The sequence below is a fragment of the Numenius arquata genome, chromosome 2 (assembly GCF_964106895.1).
Source record: "Numenius arquata chromosome 2, bNumArq3.hap1.1, whole genome shotgun sequence".
Taxonomy (NCBI): Eukaryota; Metazoa; Chordata; class Aves; order Charadriiformes; family Scolopacidae; genus Numenius; species Numenius arquata.
In genome coordinates this window covers 88,883,482-88,903,963 of record NC_133577.1, presented here as the reverse complement: position 1 = coordinate 88,903,963, position 20,482 = coordinate 88,883,482, and the positions used below count along the sequence as shown (strand labels likewise).

Sequence of the window (20,482 nt, the reverse complement as noted above, 5' to 3'; positions counted from 1 at the left end):
GTACTTTTTTCTTTTACTAATTATAAAATATATTAATATTATACATATTGAAAAATTTCCTATAGCACTGGTACTGGTATAGAAAAACAGTAGTAACTAAACTTGTTTGTCACTTTTCTTTCAAGGTTCCCCCTGCAGCCACTTCAGGGCTCTGTTTTAAGAAATTAAATATAACAACACGCACATATAAATTACTTATCAATCGTTTAGCAAGAAAAGTAAGTACATATCACCAGTATATAGCATGTGTACACTTAAAAGATAGCTGGAGAGCTATTCTGTTCTAGAATGCAATAGATCAGACTTATAATGAATGTACTGCAGGATTAGGATTACTTTTGCAGTTCAGGTTCCCAGTAATTCATGGTATGCTCGAAGCAAAAAATATGCATTTCTGATACCATGCTTACCTGTCATTTATCCAAAATGACACTTCAAAGTTCTTTTGAGATTTTAAGGAAGCTGCAAAAGGCATTTATGCTTGAGACTATATTTCCAGAAATCCTAGAACCAGAAAGAAATGTTCCAAGACATGATAAATAATTAAACTGCCTTTCCTGCTGGTCAATAACAGGTCAGAGCAGATAATTTTGAATAATTGGGATGAGGTTTTTGTTTTGTTTTGTTTTATCATACAATATGTGATAAATAAGCATTATAACTTCCTTAATTAGAAAATATTTTTATATAATTTTTTTTTCTCATGCTTACTTCATTTGCAGTTATAGGAAATGGCACTGATGGGAAGCTTTGTGATTTAAGCACTGTGACTGTCATTGTATGTGGCAGAGGCTTGAAAAAAATCTCATTTTCTATAAAATGCAAAGACATAAAATACATCTTCACAATCATTTTTTACCCCTAAAATCTATTTGGTTTGTTTTAGGTAGTAGTGGATTCTGTAATTCAATCATTACCATTTTCAAGAGAAGGACTGAGTATTCAGGATACTGGTGCAATGTATGTCATTAATACCCCAGCTGGTGTTAGCATCAAGTGGGCTCACTTTACAGGCATTATAGATATACAGTATGGATTACACTCTAACACATCAATGAAGACAGAAGGACTTTGTGGTGAGGCAATATTTCTCTTATTTAATAATTTCCCATTCAAAGTTTATACGTCCCTTTTGTGTCTGTGACCTGCTGCCCCTACAGCTCTCCTTGTGACTCCCATTAACTACACCAACAATCCTATTTGAGGTGGGTGTGTGAAATTCTATTAATTCATAATAATAAATCAATAATTCTGTTTCAAAGCACTGCTTGGTAATAAAGTAGTTTTCAGAGCAAGTAATGATCAGTACATTTTATTTAATTAACTTTTAAAAATGTACTCATCTCTGTGTTTAAGAATATTGTTTAAGTCAAGTAAAGAAAAGGCGAAAATTTTCAATGCAGAAGTGGCTGCATTCGATGTGCTTTGAATGTGACGCTCTGTCTCCAGGGGTGTGTAATGGAGATCCTACTGATGACCTGAAAATGCAAAACAGGACCATAATTACAAATATGGAGGAAATTGAAGTGTTCATTAAGAGCTGGGAAATTGAGAAATCACTTGATGTAACGACCAGGAGGCCAGTAAGAAACTGTACTGAAGATAACTGCACATACTGTATGGAACTGTTAAACAGAAGCATTTTCATCCCTTGTCACAAGAAAGTGAGTAAGAATATCAGAGGAATTCCATGTGCAAATTAAAGAAAAGATGTATAGTTAAGAAAAGAGTGAGAGATATATGCACATTTTTAATGTTTTGCGTATTTTCATGAGTTGACAACTGGATGGGTGGCTTTAATACCTCTTTCATGTTGACTTTAATACTTTTGTCTTATTGTTTATTGTAAACACACATCTAGATGGATCCCTATGCTATTATGCTGTTTCTTAAATTATTGAGTATGCAAATCTCAAAGGAGAGACACCAGATCATCATCTCAACACAAACGCATTCCAGAAGAGTTGTTTTTTAATAAATGCTCTACATGGGTCACCAGAATGGAAAGCCTTATGCTTCTGCTGCATCCAACAGCAACTCATGCAGTCTGAGACTGATTGGACTAAAGAAATTTCCAGTTAAACAAATTTTGATGTAGTCACCATTACATGGACAATTTGGTAGCATTTCTCACAGAAATCATTCTCATTTGTTTCTGGACACTGCACTTTCTAATGGGGATATAGCCGTAGCATGCAGACTACCATTAGAGGTAGGTAGTGCAGCACAGCACTAGTGGAAGGTGTCCCTGCCCATGGCAGAGGGGTTGGAACTAGATTATCTTTAAGGTCCCTTCAAACCCAAACCATTCTATGATTCTATGACTATGAATAGTCAGAATTCCTACTTCATATATGTTTCCAGAACTCTCATAGCGGCAGATACAATGCAATTGCATCTTTTCCTGGTTTATAGCAAAACCTGATATAGCATCAAAATTGCCGAGCACTTGGTCCATCCATTATGAAATTTGTTTTGTTTCATATACCTGCTGGTGGCAGAGCCAGAGTAGATGGAGTGTATTGTGTGCTTCACAGGTGTGAAGCAGCTGGACAAGGATATATAACAGAGTCATTAGTGTAATGAACTTTATGGCAGAAGTGAGTGACTGCTTGAATATTTGGTGAAACCACAAGAAGAGCTGGGCTGCAACACAGTAGTGAACAGGCAGACTAAAACAAAATCGGACTTTTCCCATTGTCTCATAAGCTTATGCAAATAAAACCAACAAAATAATATAGATTGGACTACCTGCGTTTAAACCCAGTAACAGAGGCTACAGACAAAGAAACAGAGCACTCACTCAGCAATAATTCGTATACATCAGGACTTTGTGGAAGGTACAGCAGCAATGTTTAGCTGAGATTGTTGACTTTTAGCTGAGAGCTATACTGCAAAAGTTCTTGTAAGTAGTGTGACAGTCTCATTAGGACTGTGTTCTGTGTCTACTAATGAGCATAAAAATTCTGACAGTTTAAGTTTTGCAGAATGAGTGTTCTGAAAAAATGGTATTTTCTTTACTTTAGACACTGCTTGTGATTTTTTTTTCCTTGCTGCTGTATTATTTCTTGTAATTAATGATTTTTTTAAATTACAGAAAGCTCTTATTAATTCTCAATTACAATATGTTCCTAGGTGTCACCACAGGAGTTTTGTGAGAAGATGTGGATCAACAGTACTTATTTTTGGAATTATGAGTGTGATGCCCTTTCTGCATATGTGGCTTTATGCAACAAGCACAACATCTGCATTAAATGGAGGACACATGATTACTGCTGTAAGCAGATAACCATGTTCTATATCTCAGTGTGGCTATACACTGCTGCAGTGTTTAGTGATGAGTTAAAAATAGACTTCTTTCTATTGTTATGGGAAGTACTATCTGATTCTATCACAGCATTAGTAAACTGGGGTATAAGTTCTTAAAATGTATGGTTTTAGTCAAACTGTCACGAATCAGTTTTAATCTTGATTGAATGAGTCACTTACCTAAAGTATTGTTTAAAATATAAATAGATTCTTTCTGTGACAGGCTCACTTGTTCTTATTACCTGGTTATCCAATGAAATGCTGGAAGAATAACAGCAGCATTCAATGTCCTATTTTTATTACTTGCAGCACTGAGTTGTCCTGAGGGCAAGGAATACCAGCCTTGTGTACACCCCTGTGAAGCCAAGACATGCTTGAATAAATGGTTCTATGAAGATTCTCCCTGTTCCTATTTAAGGGAAGACTGCGTGTGTAAAAATGGCACTATTCTGCATAGAACAGACTCTGACCTCTGTATACCAGAAGAAAAATGTGGTAAGTGCAGCGGGACACAGTGGTTTTGCTGATATGCTAATATTAACCACAGCTCAGTAGAAGTGATGTTTAAATTCTGTCAGTCCTCAGTAATTGTGAATATGCTACAGCTCCTTTCAACAAAGCCTAGCTTTAGCTCAAGCTACAGCAGTTTGTGCTTTCAGTTCACTTGGATTCAAGACCCCATGCTGATGTACTTCTGTTGGGGAAAAATGATGCTCATTCTTCCATAGCTCCCAGGTTTTCTCTCCCGGATTAATCAGGAAGGAATAGCACGGGCAGGTTCTTTCCCTTGCGCTCAGTATTTATTTTGACCCATAGTGAAGCATTTGTTCACTTGGGATTTTTAAGGTCATCATCTTTTCTTGGATTCCTTGATCATAATGCTCCACAGCGCTCTTATTTTTTGCAGTAATTTTATGCAATTCATAGTTGTTTGTAGGAAATCTACTCTCTCTACTTGTTGAAGGGATATAATGTTTTTTCTCTCAGCATGTACAGATAACAAAGGACAACCCCGCTCTGCAGGGGAGATCTGGAATGGGTCAATGAGAGGCTGCTGTATGTATAAATGTTTAGAAAATGGAAGTGTTGTTGCTGTAGAACCTGAATGCATTGAGGATCCACCACCAGTCTGTGAAAGAGAAGGGGAAGTTATTGTCCACATCATCGAAGAGAGAGCTTGCTGTCCAAAGCAAGTTTGTGGTATGTACCACATTTTTTTCAGTAACAGAAGTATAAGGTAAGTGTTTGACATTCACTAGCAGAAGGCAATCTTTAACCAGAATTCGAGGTAGCATTTCCCAGAAGTGATTTTTAGGTACTTGTGGCTAATTGGGCCGCTTTGTAAGAACTGACTCACTGAAATAATTTTTTTTTTCTTAGAAGTCCACTAGTGAAACAAAACATCTGTTAAAAATTAATTTTTAAGCTCTCGGGTGGAATTACAGAAGAAATTGATAAATGCTCAATGATAGGAGGACGTTGGTAATTGGGGCAGTTATCAGAGCCTGTTTGCTTTTCTTGTTAGTGCTTTCACGTATGTCATGAGCACTATCGTCTGACCTATTGCTGCTTCCCAGAAGCAGTATTCTGTGAGCTGATCACTGAATACTAATAATCTGTCTAGCCACTGTTGTTAGAAAGAGGAATAAGCTTATTGCTCCTAAAATGTTAAGCATAAGATACTTATTTCTTCATAGTATCTCCAAGGAAAACGAGAACAAATGGTCCAGCTGATAGGGTGCTTGTGCTTATTAAAGAATGAGCTACACTGTATCGTTAATTTGTTTAGGAAATATTTTCACTGGGACATTTAGCTGACTTCATGTATAGGAAGCAGTGCAAGTAAATACCTGTTGTAAGAGGGATGTGACTGTGCTTGCACAATGCCACATATACTATACTGGCCGATACTAGCCTTAGGTTGAACGTGGTGGTCTACATGATGCTATAGAGTGCACTTTAAGATGACTTGGGCTGCTCTTAGTTTGTGGATCCCTACCCTAGATGGTATAAATATCTTGAGCTATAGCACTTGCACTTGCATCTGTTCAAATATGTCAAAATTGATTGGTTTTTATTCCACAGAATGTAACATGTCATTGTGTGATGCTGCTATTCCAACATGCAAACCCAATGAAAAATTAGTGGTAGGCTACCACCCCCTGTCCTGCTGTCCACAGTACCAATGTGGTAAGGGAAACACAAAAACATAGTTACTCAGACATTTTCCACAACTGTATTATATGTTGTAAGAAAATTTGCTTTACAAGTTGTTTTGATTGTTAACAGAATGGGATGTTGTAAATAGCACCAGGCAATGATGTATTTTTTCACACTTTCCAATATTTTTTTTGTGTTTTGTGTCACTTTTGATTTACAGTCAATTTGGGGTGATTTTTTTTTTTTTTTTTGCTAAGGAGATGAAGAATGTGTTTTCTTTATCTTTTTAGTATTGTTTCTGTGACTCTTTTTAAAATACTGTTTATTTCATATCCTACAGAATGTGATCCTTCAGTTTGTGTCAATGCTTCCCAGCTGGACTGCAGAGAAGACCAATTTATTGTTGAAGCAAAACAGGAAGATCCCTGTTGTTTCTCTTACCTCTGTGGTAAGAAGCCTCTAATATTTTTATGGAAAACTAAGGAATAGTTAGTATTTAAAAAAAGTCTATAGTTCTAAACCTAGTAACTTAAGTTAGGAATTCTTGGAGAGCTCAGTGGGACTTCACACAGGCCAGGCTGACTGAAGCATGAATTATTCTTGGGGTTTTGGATCTTTTATTTCCAACATCATTTTCAACATCATACTTAACTTTGTTACAGTTTTATATTTGAATGTCAATCCATAAAAGCTCTATTATCCAAGTAACAACGAATATGAATTGCTATATAGTCTATTAAATAGAATTCATATGTGCTAACTTTTTAGTATTTACAATTTTGTAAATATCTGATTTTTTTTTTTTAATTTAGTTTGTGAATCCTGTATTGAGCCTGTTCCCTTGTGTAATGAAGGGGAAATTCTCACTGTAGACCTGAATACCATACATTACTGTTGCCCTCATTACTACTGCAGTGAGTATAACTGTTGCCAGTTCAATACATTACCAAATTCAGTAAACGTGACATCCTTGGGGTAGAAATACACAATTGTTCATATATTAAAACACTTGTAATATAACAGCTTCCATATTGGTGTTCTTCTGTTGTACTATTTGTTAACATTTAGGCAGTTTCTTTGCACTTTTAGCTGTTAGGGGGAGTAGGCCAAGGCTTTCAAATACTGCTGGGTTGACTACTGTTCAAACAATGAGCAGCCAGAAGGAAAATATTTGCAGCATAACGTAGTCACTTTGCCAGCTTTAAAAAATACAGAAATTGCTCTGTATGTTCCAAAGTAATGTCTGTAAGCAGAACTGCTTAATTTAGATCAATGGAGTATTCCTGCATTAATTCTTGTCCTGTTACAGAATTTGGGTAATTTCATTTAATTAAATTGTCTTCCAGTAAGCTTAGAACTTCATGATTTTTACTTCAGGTGGTTCCACATTTTGGTTTTTTTTCTTTTCCCTAGTACTGCACGCAGGTGAAAGTTTCTGCAAAGGCTTTTGTCACTGTTGTTGCCAACTTCTAGCAGCTAGAAAGTTAGTATGTGGTCTTTTTTCAGAGTCCCAGTAAGCCTCCTCTGATAAGACAAGCAAGAGTCATCCCAGGAGGGCAGTTGCTCCTTGTTATCTTACAGAAATGTGCTTTACAACAAAGCTGAGATGAAAAAAAAAAAGTTTTTCCAAAAGCTGTGATTTTAGTTGTCTTTGGTACTGGTTATCAGCTTGAGTCACTCTGAAGTAGGAAGAATATTAAATGACTGCTGTGTGATGTTTTCTGAAAATTTAAACTTGTTCTAAGGTGACTAAAAGCACTTTTGAAAATCTTGGTTTATTTTTTGCTTCCAAATATAATTGAGATGCTTAAGAAACACAATAAAAAATATTTAAAAAGACATTTTTAGAATAGCTCATCAAGAAAAATACAAGCTGGAAAACTCAAAGGAAATTTGAGTAAATTCTCATACCTGTCTTTTCCCCCATTTAGTTTGTGATGAAAATCTCTGTTCTGAGCCCCATATGAATTGCACAGATGACATGACACTTGTGAAGGAAAAAATACCTGGGCAGTGTTGTCCGGAATGGCACTGTGGTAATTATTGTTTTATTTCTTAGTCAGTGCTGTAAACAAAAGCTAATAAATAGCTAACTGACTCATGATTTTCTTGTTCTCTCCTCAGAATGTAGCTGTGAAAACACTACTATGCTGACATGTAAATTGGTAAGCACTGTCCTTCATTTATTTTTATTAATAGCATTCTGCCCTCTTAGTCCTCCCTTTCCATTCCTTGTTTCAATTAGTTGTGAAGGGTGATGAGGCTGAACAGGGACAGGCTGGGACTTTGCCTCTAAGTCCCTAGCTCAAGCATGTAACTCCAGCAAGTGTCTGCAGAGTGCTGTCAACTGTTCCCTGTGGAAATTCCACTTTGTATGTCTTAAGATGTCAAAAGAAGAAAAGTAACTGTACTATTATTCTGTTTAATGCGGACTCGAAATAATATGCTGGGAAGTTTTTTTCCACGTAAATGATTCCTAATTTTTTTTAGTAATTAATAAGGGATGAACATTATGATCATATGTATCATCTGGGGAAATGTGTTATTTTGTTAATCATTTATGCTTTTAATTAAAATGATTTAACGTTATTGAATTTAGCTGATATGGGAAGTCATAAATACTTTGCTCCTCACATACTTTCTTGTGATAGGGACTGTGATCTGGAAAATAATTATGAGTGAATGTTCAAACTCCCATTATTACCATGGTGACAGGGACATTTTCCCTATTAAATGCCTGTGGCTTGTCCTTCTCTTCCCCTTACGTGAAGACTGCATAATGTAAGGTCTAAAACAGGAGATGCCAATTTAATATTTTCAGTTATCTTTTGGAAGAAAATTCATAGAAGGCAGACTTCTGCTAATATATTTATTATTGAAATTACTTTCTAACTCAGGAAAAAATGTTGTTTAGACACTCCACTTTTTGTATGCATTCCTAGAGAAAATGAAGTGCTTTGCTCCTGTTTAAGGAGATAAATACATTGAATAACTCTTGAATGTGCTACTGTTTGTTGAGTACATTGCAATTTTTCTCTTTTATGAAAGCTGGGATGGAAGTGATGAAAGTAGTATTTCACATTTTTAGAGAAAAACTGTTTAGCACTACGTATAATTGTGCATGACTTTGCAAACTCTTTTGTCTTTTTCTACTAAGGGAGAAGTTAAAAAAATAGATAGTAGTATCTCCAGTACTTGTGGATGCACCCACTACATTTGTGGTAACTTTTTCATATTCCTATCTGTTTTGCTTTAGTTTATAGTAAAAAGGGCATGCAAAGAAAGCAGAAATAGGAGCATAATAACCTTCTCAAACGTAAACACTCTTTTATCTTGATTTTATGGGTGTCTACCTAGTTACGCAATTATGCTCTCTTACCTGAACATGATGCTTTCTCTGCTAGTTCTAGTTCTAGTTCTGCTTTCTCATCCAGTTTGTGTCTGTTGTGGCATGGGGTGTAGGAGTGTCGTAGAACTGCCCAAGCTTTCAGAGTCAGGAATGGTCTCTCTGGTGAGAGGCAGGTAGGAAGCAGGTTGAGAACCTTTGCTGAATGTGAGCAACACAACTGCTCCTAGCCCACTGTCGAGCACAGAGGAGTTGACATCTCACACCAGGGCAACAGACCTGTCCAGCCAGTGTGAGGGTAGGTGCCCAGGCTTAAGATCAGACCTCTGCTCCCTTCCCTCACTCCACTACCCCATGTAGACTAAATTTCAGCTGTACTGTGCACAGAGGTGCTTGAGGTACACTGCAAGCCCGACTGCAGCCCAGGCTAAACTGCCTCCGGCAGCAAAGTACATGGTCACAGTACAGCTTAAGCATATTACTGTCCCACAGGTAATTGTAAACTTACTAGCTTAATTGACAGAAAGGCTACGCTTTGTGATTTGCAGAATAATTCAGATAGTGTACTTAGCCCAAGTGTATTTAGAACTCTTTAAAAATAAGAACTGATCTTTTTTTTTTATTTACTTCCACAGTATGAACACTATCAGTTTTAGATAGTTTAGCATTTTGTGGCATTTTCTTAAGCTGAATTATACCTCCCCCCACCTTGTTTGGCAATTAAAGCCACAACCAATAAGGTCTAAAAATTAGAAAACTTTTGCAGAGCATGGGACTTTGCCCTCCTTCTGTCTTCAGTGACTCTGTTAATTTGCTTGATGATTTTTTTTTTCCACCTCTGGTAACATCTATTTCTTTTGGTGTTAGAGAAGGATGATGTGTGTATCTTCCAAGAGGTGACAGTACTGAATCCTGGGCAGTCAGTGATTCAGTACTTGGATGGAGACCTGTGTTACACTGCACAATGTTTACAAGAAAAAGATCAGAACACAGGATACAATGCCATGCATTTTACAATGGTGAACTGTTCCCAGCAATGTGAAGCTGTGAGTATTCTTAAAATACAGGAATGATGCAATTAATGAGCACAACTACACAATTAGGATAAAAGTCAAACTGAAGACTTTTGCTAGTCCTATTTGCTCACCAAAAAATTGAGAACTTAACAGTGATGATGTGTATCTTGTGTCTCCAGGATGATTTTGAGAGGCAATTTCTAGTAGCGTATGTAAACATGTCCATCTATCCATTTGTATATTGTTTCTCTTGGTATTTTTAGTTTCAGAAATCAATTAATTTTCATACACTGTATGTTTATAAAATACTTGTTTCTTTCTTTTTTTGCTTTCCTTTCTTTCCAGCATCAAATATATATGCCTTCCCCTAGTCACCATACTTGTTGCGGTACCTGTCAAAACGTGTCCTGCTCTTTTCATACTGAGAATGGAACACTAATTGTGTATGAGGTAAGTGCCTCTGGATAGAGACAGGAAATAACTCTAATGATACAATAAACAGGTGTCTGACAGTCACTTCTTAGTTAACTCATGCTGTGAGTCTTGCTTCATACATCCCTATTGCTTATGCACTTAGGGACTATTTATGGTATATGATAGGAAAAAAAGTGTGTTTATTTAAAAGCCTGCCATTTCACACAAGGTGAATACCTTATTTCATTTTATTGGTTGTAATATTTTCTGCAAAGATATGCAAATGTCATCATTTACTTAAGGCTGGATATGCTCTAAGTGCAGGATAGGGATTAATTGTAACTCTAAATCATATAATGTGATTTAGATGAGTTGGGCACTTCTGAGTCCACATCAGCACTCCTCTGTCCCCCTCTTCCCAGGGCCACTCTTCTCCCTGCCTGGTTTCTACAGAAGGGACACGTGCAAACTGAAGCACTGGGGTTCAGGGTCCTGATGGTGCGTTCCAGCATCCACGCAGAAGGAAATTTAGATGTGGCCATGACTTAGTTCATGCTTCCCACCGCTTCTTGGACTTCTAAAAGTCCAAAAGAAATTATTGGACTTTTTTCCTGGTGCAGAGCCCTTTTGTTCTTCCCTAGGACACCCTGGCTGAGCAGCACTCTGGAGAGCAGAGCCATGGCTGCAGGGAGGAGCAGCCACTGGGAGTTAGAGGATGGTCTTTCCCTTTGTTGCCTATGGGTGGTTTGCAACAAACTTTGAACTCCTGTAGGTACTATAGCACGAGGGCACCACTTTTACAGACATTTGGGCTTGGAGATAAAGCTGAAATGTTTTGTCTTTCCTGACAATGGTTTTGTTTTATATATTCAGGAAGGAAGCACCTGGAGCTCCAACTGCACCAACTACAAATGTGCAAAGACTGCTGCGGGGGCCATCATGCTGGGATCAAGTGTTGTCTGCCCCCCTTTTAATGACACTGAGTGTACAAAGGTTTGTACTTTGGGTCAGGTAAGTGACAATAACTGATTTGGAGTTTGGCTTACACTTGGTAACTCATGCATACCTCATGCACTTCCCTTAAACTAAAAAACTGGTAAGTAAAAACACGGAAGTGAGCAATTTAGAGTCTTCTTTTCTATGCTCCTGTTTGCTTTTTGACTGCCAAAATATCTGTGAGGAGCATGAAAGTTTGTTTTGGGTCTTAATGATGACTGCACTTAAATTATTGTGGAATTGGAGTCACGCTTGACATACCACTATACAAAGTGCTAATCACTATGTCTTACTTTAGTTTGGAATAACACTTTGCCAAGTTTGTAGTACACATACACTAATTAAATTGGATCAAGCAATTCAGAAATGCTGCATATAAAAGCAGGCTACATTAAAAATTCCTTAAGCTGTGCAAAGATTAAAAAGATATCTCTTCAATTAAACTTTGTATAACATAAAAATTATCTATCATACATGAAAGCATATCTACCTACATCATATATCAAAAATGTAAATTTGGCATATCCATATAAACTGGTTTGAAGAATGTGGATGCTTCAAGTACATTACATATTTGTTTACAGTTTTAACTTCTAATTTAATACTTCTCTATCTTTAAAATACTTATAATTTTAGTTCTTGCACTTGCAGTACACTATATATTTAATACAAGATACAAATAATAATAAAATAAATATTCATGTAGACAGGTTTAGTACCATTGCTGCTTTTACTACAGATTATAAATTTAGCACAAGTCCTACTTATCCATCACATTTGTTTAAGAAAGTCCTTATTTCTTCCAATCCTGAAGAAGGCATTCTGTCTAAAATGAATGCTTGTTCTACTTTGACTTTATGCCTGAGTTTCTTCCTTGGAACCCCTTTGTCACCATCTATTAGGATCCTTCCTTAGTAATAATGGTTAAGGTTTTAAAGAATGGAGCCCTAACATTAACTGCCTGACTCAGTCTGATCTGTTTTCAAAGATGCTGAGCATAGACTTGACCCAATAGCCAAGGAGAAAGCTCTTCTGATGGGCAGCTCAGGACAATTTAGGAATACGGATTTAAGAGGCTGAGTTTAAGTGCTCATTTAGGAAGTTCTTGAACAACTTATTCAGTATTTTTTCCATAATGAGATAAAAAAAATGCATGCTAGCATGAAAAGATGGAAGTTTAAAATGTCTTTTTTCTGTTGTTATTGCAAGAGTGCTATTTATGGTCAGTTGTTTGCTTGAGATGCAGTTCTGGGCTACGCGCTAAAATTGTGGGCAGCTGTTTCTAGCTTACACCCATTCTGACAGATTCTGACAGCCTCTCTCTCTGTCTCTTTCCCTCTTGTGCTCTCTTTTAATTTCAAAGGTTATTTTATTCACTTTGATATATTTTTACTTTCTAGCTAACAAGCAACCTTAGAAGAAAACAATAACAGACTATAATTGTTTTAGAAAAAGAATTGAGGACAAAAATGGTTCTGAAATTCTGCAGTTAATGTTCTCTTTCAAAAGTGTGTGTATATACATACACACATATATATATTTAATCTTGTAAAGAGTTACTTACCAGATATTTTCTCCTTGGCATATGATCAGTATAAATCCTTTTACATCATTGGCAAAGCTGCATACATTAATTTTTTTAAACTATCCTAATAAATCTCAGTGATGGGGAAATAGATGGTAGTGGATGATGTAAAAAGATGCTCATAGAAACTTAGTGGCTTACTCAAAGGAGACCAGATCAGATCAGACAAGCAGCGACAATTCATTTTCAATGTTAAAGGCTGTAAAGAAGTTATGAACCAAACCTTCAGCTGATACATATATGTATTCTCTTGATTTCAGTGATGCTATCTTTTATTAGTTTGGCATCGTTAAAACATGGAATGTCTTGAGATACAATCAACCTTTGCATTGGGCACAGTCTTTTTTGATATATTTTCCTTTTATTTTCCTAGAATGGAGGAATTGTGCAGACGTTTAATGATGGCTGCTGCAAGACCTGTAAGTGATAAAGGCTGCAATATGTGCTAGTTTGGCTTTGGTTTTGGAGGGCTGTGGTTTTTAACCTCAGTTGCTGGGACATACAGAAGGAAAAAGCATGCAGTCCCCCCACAAATCAGATAATGTTGTTGTAGTTACCTAACTATTCTTATTAAAAGGTCTTGCTTCATTTGGCTGCTGACTTGGTGATTTTTAATGTTATTGTTCTGGAGTATAACCAAATCTCTCCAAATATAACCCATGGAAGATGAAAAGTTCTCTCAATTAAAATAATGAAAACATTCTCCTTATTGCTGAGCTGACTCTAAAATATCACCTATATAATTTTCACCATAGAAGATAAGGATTTTCTCCCCTAAAATGATTCCTAATTCGATGATGTTTTGAAATCCAAACATATCAATTTATTCCGTATCAGTAGTATGTATTTTCTAGGGCCAAAATACTAGAATAATATTTTTTTAAAAATCCCAAATGAGGAAAAGTTCTAGTAATACTGATGTTACAACCCTTATATAAAATTCACATTGTAATATCTGAGAATACATTCACATGTTCTGAGTGTGTAACTTTAAAATATGATGAATTGTGATGCAAACATATAAAGATTTCATAAGTTACACGCTTTTAAAAGTAGATTGAGAACAAACTGATTTTCTCTGCAGTTCTGGCTAGGAAAGATTTTATTATCAAGGTATATAATTACATATGCATAAAAATAAAACACTGTTGTGTAAAACTAATTGTGTGGAACAAGAACATGTTGAATGTCACAGAAAACTCTCCCCTCTCTCTTTTTGGCCTTTTTTGTGTTCAACGTTAGAGTTAAAATATAGAAGCAAACTAGTGTTTGGGACTTTTTAGACAAATTATTACTTAATAATGTTGAGTAGGAAGTCACAGACTTACAACCATGTATTGCACAGTAAATTAAATAAAATTCAGAAGTGCAATGTGTTGTAAATAATTTGGTGATATAAGGGGAAACATTCATATTTATCCAATATAGAACAATACTCAAGTTTCCAAGTTATGCAAAGCTTTGAAAGTGAACTGCAAGTATTGTAGTTCTGTCATATCCAAAACACAGAAAATAAAAGGTATTTTAATACAACAGAAAACTTTTTTAAAAAATGAGAATCAGCAGAGAAAAGTAACACACCAGAATTGGGCTAAAATCTTATTAATTGATATTCTTTCTCTAATGAGATTAGCTATCTTGAAAAATATTTAACTAAATCCCCCCAAATTAGGTTTGCTTTATTTAGAAAATTAGTCTAAAGAATTAATGGCTACTGGTTTTCTGTTGACCAAGAAGATTTATAATTTTGGCCACAATCTGTGGCCTCAGGAAAGGCATTGTTATACTTCAGAAATACTTGCTGAGGTGGCTGCTAAAAAACCCAGATATAATTCATACAATTATATGCTATTTTCATTTTCTTTTTCTTTTGTTTTATTCTTAACTAAAAGCATGTGCCCTGTGGTGAAGCAGTTAAAAACAGTACTTACAAATAGAGCTTGCAGCACCTTGGGGTTTTAATGGGAACAAATAACCTTTCTGAAAGAGTGTGATTCAGTGCATGCAAAGTGAGTGCATATATTTAATTCTTACCTTGCCATAGAGACTCTCATTGCAAAAGTCTGGTTTACAAGGAAGCATCATTCCAGTTTTGTGTTAACCAGGAGAGTAATAAAGTTTAGGCCATCTTTAGTGAGACTTGAAGCAGCTGCAGAGTTTCTAAATTTGGAAGACTAACAGGAAAGCTCATCATCTTTTGCTAAAAAAAAAATTGCAGTTGGCAGTGTAAGAATTAATGAAATGTCATTTATATAAAAATGTTTTTATTTCATGAGAAACTTATATTCCTAATGATTCTGCCAGGTTCTGGATTGGGTCTATTACCCTTTGCCATTAGTCCAGTAGTGCCTACGGGTAGTATTAATTGTGAACCAGGTATTATTTTTAATAATGTATTTTCTTTTTTTAATAATAGTGTAAGCGCTGCTTGATATACGCATATAGCTGTCATCACCATTACATGTTACCATGCCATTAATGGTACTGGGCCTGATACTGAGAGATGCTGATCCCCTTTTGGCATCCCAGACAGTGGTTTTCTAAAGCCTGGTGTAAAGCCTGGTTCACTGCTCAGCACCTGTCAGAATTAGGTTCAACCATTTATGGTATATATTGCTGATGGCTCTTCCTCCTGTTCGTTTCTGAAATTGGTTTTAATACATGAACTTACTGTACAGGGTAACTGTAATAGGAAATGCTACTTTAAAAAATACCATCACCTGGAATACTGTTACCAAGAGATTCTAAATTTGATCGCAGGTCTCTGAATTTAATGACTGAACTGCTTTTGCCTTAAAATAGAGCAAGAGTGTGCATTACTGCCTGGTCTCACCTTTGCAGACATGGATTTATGCTGTATTTCTTCTTTGTCACAAATAACATGTTTTACGAAGTTATGAAAATGCTGGGGGGGGGGGAAACATACAATTACAATCCCGCATTAATAAATACTCTTTACACCAGGAATTACAGAATGTTACAGAACTGTTGCATTATGATCATAATTCTTTGCTTTTAAGGATAGGTAAGTCACTGAAACTCCTTAAATAAGGAGTGAGTAGACAAAACCACACCTGATACTGATTACAGATCTTCTTGACAGTTGAAGGTGGGAGAGAGAAAAGTATAGCAGCAGAGATTTCATTAGACATCAGCACCTTGTACTCTGAAATGTCATATATCTCTCTATATGACTTGTAGAAGTACAAAGATTGTGCTGTCTACACATATTGATGCTGGCAAATGCTTTCTGATGGAAATATCACAGGGGTTCTTTTTCCTAAGTGTTGCTGACGAAGAAAAACCAAGCTGCTGTAGGCCAACAGCTTCCGTCGTACAGTGACCTGCCAGTTCCATCAGAGAATCTTGTTTGATACTGCAATGCACAGTTTAAAATATATCTGCACTCTGGAGACAGCCAAATTTTTAGATACCCACTGGAGCTATGGCTGCAGAATATCTTGATTACTCAGAACTCATTAATCTTAAAAAAGTGCTCACAAGCTTCTGGGGGACAGAAAAGTTGTTCTTTTTGTGTGCACCCAACCATGAAAGCATGCGCTAAAGGTGGAGAAACTCTGCTGAATAGTGCTCATTATTTTATATGCTGCTTGTCCGGAACGGTTGTGTAGCAAAACTAATAGATTATTTTGATGAGTAGTGAAATAGGAGATCTAAATAACTGCTGTTACACAGATAGTAAAAACAAACAGTCTGATATGGACTGCAGCATGAAAGACTGTACGTTTAATCGTTTCAGTATTATATTATGATTTTTATTATGTTAAAAGATGGCTTTGCACTGTACAGCTTTTTTAGTAAAATAAATGCAAAAACTATCAATATCTCCCAGAATGTACTTAAAAATGCAGTATTTCCCTAATCCTAGATCCTTATGCTGACTGAGTGCTACGTGCTTCAGTTCTGGTGGTAAAAACTGCACTGTGTTTAGCAAATATATGCATCCCTCTCTTTCAAAGCTTCCTTGAGGGACATCTTTCTCAAAAATACATTGAAATAATATAGTTCTATTTAAATTTTAAACATTCAAAATAATGTCTAGGTGGTTATCACATTCACAGCTTTACTTTCTCAAATGTTAAATTCTGAACATTTGCTAAAATGCAGAATCAAAATCTTAACTTACATTCAATATTCCTATTTAATACTATTCAAAACCACTTGAGACATCTTTTTTCTAATTATTTATATTTGTCTTGCCATATGTGCAATTTAAAATCATATTACTATTTTAATATTTATATAATCTATATAGCTTAATGTGCCGCTAAATGCCTCATATGTGCCAGCTATAAAATCAATAATACTGGACAGGAAATATTTATTAATATAAGAGGGGTTTCTTTCTAAAAAATATATAATTATGGAAGTAATAGTTTCAGTGTGTACATTAATGAAGATAAAGTATAATTATTAAAATAATTTTAATAGTTTCACTTTTTTAGTAGGAAATACAGTCCAAAAAGTGTATTGATTCAGTATGTTTTTTCTGTATTTTATCAGGCAAAAAGGAAGAAAGGATTTGCCAGAAAATGACAATCAGGACAACCATAAGAAAAAATGACTGTATAAGTCAAAGCCCGGTAAGCATAAAAGAGCTGTGTTTCATGCTAGGCCTATGGCGTACCATATCAAGGATTAAGAAGTGGGTTAGAGCTATCAGCAAGCAATAAAAAAATGCAGCTATCTTCTCCAAAGCAGACCTTTGACACCAGGAATGTTATCCTACTCGTAAATGGAGTAAAATTAGCTGTTCCTATGGCTGAAAGACTGAGCCCTCCTACCTGGAAAAACATCTGGCTTCAAATGAAAAGTACCCAGCATAATTGCTTGTAACTAACAAAAGCACTGAACTCTTCACCATGAAGTAACATCCCACTCTAAAAGAGGAGTAGAAATGCTTCCCCTTAGGATGTGATGGAAACACTGCTACATTCTTCTTTGAAGACCTTTACTCTCTGGGTGTCTTCTCCTCCACATAGCATGCGTCTCCATGTCATAAATTCATGATCCCACTTATTTGTGGGTCTGCTTAAGACATCTTATTTCTCAGCTTTGGTGTAGCCCCATCTATAAAATGCAAGACATGTCTGAGCAGCAAACGTGTTCTAGTGTAGCACTTAAAGGAGCAGCAATCAATGCAATATCTCAAGATTTCCAAAAGGCCTCTGGTAAGATTCTGATGAAGAGCCTAAACAGTCATAAAGAAAAAGGCAAAATGTCATCACAGACTGAAAGCTGGGGAAGTTAATTTCCACCCTGTTTATTTAGTTTTAGAAGAAGGGTTGGTAATGGGGGAGAATAAAAATGTAGATGAAATTACAGTTATCTGCCATAGTTAAGAGGCAAGAAGACTGTGGAGAGCTTCACAGATACTTCAACGACCTACATTAAGGGACAGCAATATGACAAAATAAAGATATGGTACTGACTAAAGCAAAAAATATTAAAAAGAAAGATTTTGTCAAACCTCATATTTTTTTAAGCTAGCTGAAAAGGACATTGCCCTTGTATCCAGTTCTGTGAAAACCTCTGCTAAATGTTCTGCTGCAGCCAGAAGGGCTAACTAAGAGTTATGACATTTAGGGAACAGGACAGAAAGTGGAAATACACTCGTTCTAGTGTCTCTTATGAGCCTATGGTGCAGTACGATTGAGGGTGCTCTGTGCAGTTATGGTCCCTCTACATTGCTGCAGAACTGGAGAGGGTTCAGAGAGGAGCAATGAGAATGTTGGCCAGGTCATTCCATGAATGGCACAACAAATGATGCCTTCATTTTATGACTCGCTATTGTAGATTCTTTATCTTTCCTTCCCCCTCTACCTACTTTCCAAAAAGACCTACCCCTGTCCCACCTCCAGCCGTATTACAATCCCGTTTCCCCAAGTATTTTCTTGTTCCCCACTTCCTTGATGGCTGCCCACTCTTCCCACAGTCCAGATGCTCTTATGCTTCAACAAGAAGTACCTCCAGATTTTTACATCCTCAAAATCTCTATTCATTTCCTCAGCTCCACTTCCTTTCCTCTCCAGCTCCCCCATTGCAAAACCCTCGGCACGCTATTTCAATTGCATGATTTTGGCCCATCAAATGGCGGTATCAGCTACGGCTGGTTTGGAACTACATAAGTGTTCTTTGGCCAGATGAATGCTGTCAAACTTTGGATAGGGCCGAGTATGATTACATTTAATTAATTAATAACTGAAATTATTAGTGTTTAGGATGAGGTCTCTTCCCCCCCGCCCCCATCAAATTTCAGGAAAGCTGTAAGAGAAACCTTTTGGTCTAATTTGTTTGGATATGGCCCATTTGTTCACAGGCTGTTTGGAAGGGATCAAAGCATCTTTCATACGCCCCACTTGCATATGAAACAGATTAAAAAACTACCACAGAAAGCACTAGATCTAGTACGGCCATTCTGGATTTCACAGGGTATCAACCCTGCTTAAAAAGTATCAATTTCTTTTCTGTCACGGTATCAGGTAACAAGACTCTTCACTTAATGTATTAGCGAGAGGAAGCTTAGCTCTGCTGAGTCCAGAGCACTAATAATCTTTATAGCCAGTGTCTGCCCTTGCTGGTTTGTTACTGCCTCTGCTGTTTGGATACACTTACAGTGGTAACACAGCTCATACCGGTGTGCCCTTAATCACAAGCAGTATGAATAAGAAAGGGAAAAGCTTTTGCACTGGTATACACTGGTATTCTCTTGAACCTTCAAGGAGAAGGATGGATTTTCCTTTGTTTTGCTTGGAAGAATTTACCTTTTCAGCAGTGAACACGAAAAGAGCATGAATTTATCTGTGCTGTTTTGAAGTTAATAATTTGTAAACTGGGAGTTCAATTTTGGGACTCACAGCACAATGTTTTGCTCAAGGTTAAGACAGAATACATAATTAAACAACCAAATAAAATTTTAATTCAAAAAAATATTTAAAATGTGTTTACACTTAGAATGAATGCATTTTAGAAGATGAAATAATTTCTAAGACCAAGGTCCTTTTCAAATGTGAAAATGGGTTTTAATCACAAAGAGGTTTGAAATGTAATATCTTTATAAAACAATATGAGATCTCTAACTTCAGTTACTCTTTTACTCATAGATAAATGTGGCTTCTTGTGATGGAAAATGCCCATCTGCAACAATTTTCAATGTCAATATTGATAGCCATTTAAGATTCTGTAAGTGTTGTCGAGAAAATGGAACACGTAATCTGACGGTGCCACTACGCTGCTCAGGAAACGGCACTGAAATTATGTACGTCATTCAAGAGCCTATAGACTGCTCATGCCAATGGAACTGAATACAACTGTGGATGTGATTTAATCTGAAGAATTAAAATTAGTTTCCTTTCACCAAACTCTCTTTTTTTGACCTTGGATGCCTATACTACTCTGCAGGGGAAAAAAAATAATTAAAATGTCCTCAATTATGCTTTACAATGTAACTTTTCACAAATTTAGAAAAGATTATGTTCTTCGTTGTTCTTCAAATTATAGGAAGAAAAATATAAATCCTTTTGAACAAGGTATAATTTAGCCATCATTTATTTCTACTCAGTGGCTTTTCGATGAGCTGTTGAAAGATGGTTAATATCCGTGTTTCCGGTGTTTTAAAATTTTGGATTGTGACTA

General features: G+C 36.2%; 1 protein-coding gene across 1 annotated transcript in view; it reads left to right on the top strand.

Moving 5' to 3' along the window:
* OTOGL (otogelin like) overlaps positions 1–20,151 on the top strand; it is a 92,940-nt gene extending 72,789 nt beyond the window's left edge. Inside the window, exons 39-56 of the mRNA XM_074167572.1 lie at positions 126–218; positions 887–1,076; positions 1,450–1,664; positions 3,136–3,277; positions 3,619–3,804; positions 4,297–4,509; positions 5,395–5,499; positions 5,810–5,917; positions 6,282–6,383; positions 7,401–7,505; positions 7,594–7,634; positions 8,627–8,690; positions 9,683–9,861; positions 10,177–10,281; positions 11,119–11,238; positions 13,200–13,245; positions 17,351–17,430; positions 19,951–20,151. Of these exons, the coding sequence (XP_074023673.1) occupies positions 126–218; positions 887–1,076; positions 1,450–1,664; positions 3,136–3,277; positions 3,619–3,804; positions 4,297–4,509; positions 5,395–5,499; positions 5,810–5,917; positions 6,282–6,383; positions 7,401–7,505; positions 7,594–7,634; positions 8,627–8,690; positions 9,683–9,861; positions 10,177–10,281; positions 11,119–11,238; positions 13,200–13,245; positions 17,351–17,430; positions 19,951–20,151 (2,295 nt within the window). The remainder of the gene's footprint in view (positions 1–125; positions 219–886; positions 1,077–1,449; positions 1,665–3,135; positions 3,278–3,618; positions 3,805–4,296; positions 4,510–5,394; positions 5,500–5,809; positions 5,918–6,281; positions 6,384–7,400; positions 7,506–7,593; positions 7,635–8,626; positions 8,691–9,682; positions 9,862–10,176; positions 10,282–11,118; positions 11,239–13,199; positions 13,246–17,350; positions 17,431–19,950) is intronic.
* The last annotated feature ends 331 nt before the right edge of the window (positions 20,152–20,482 follow it).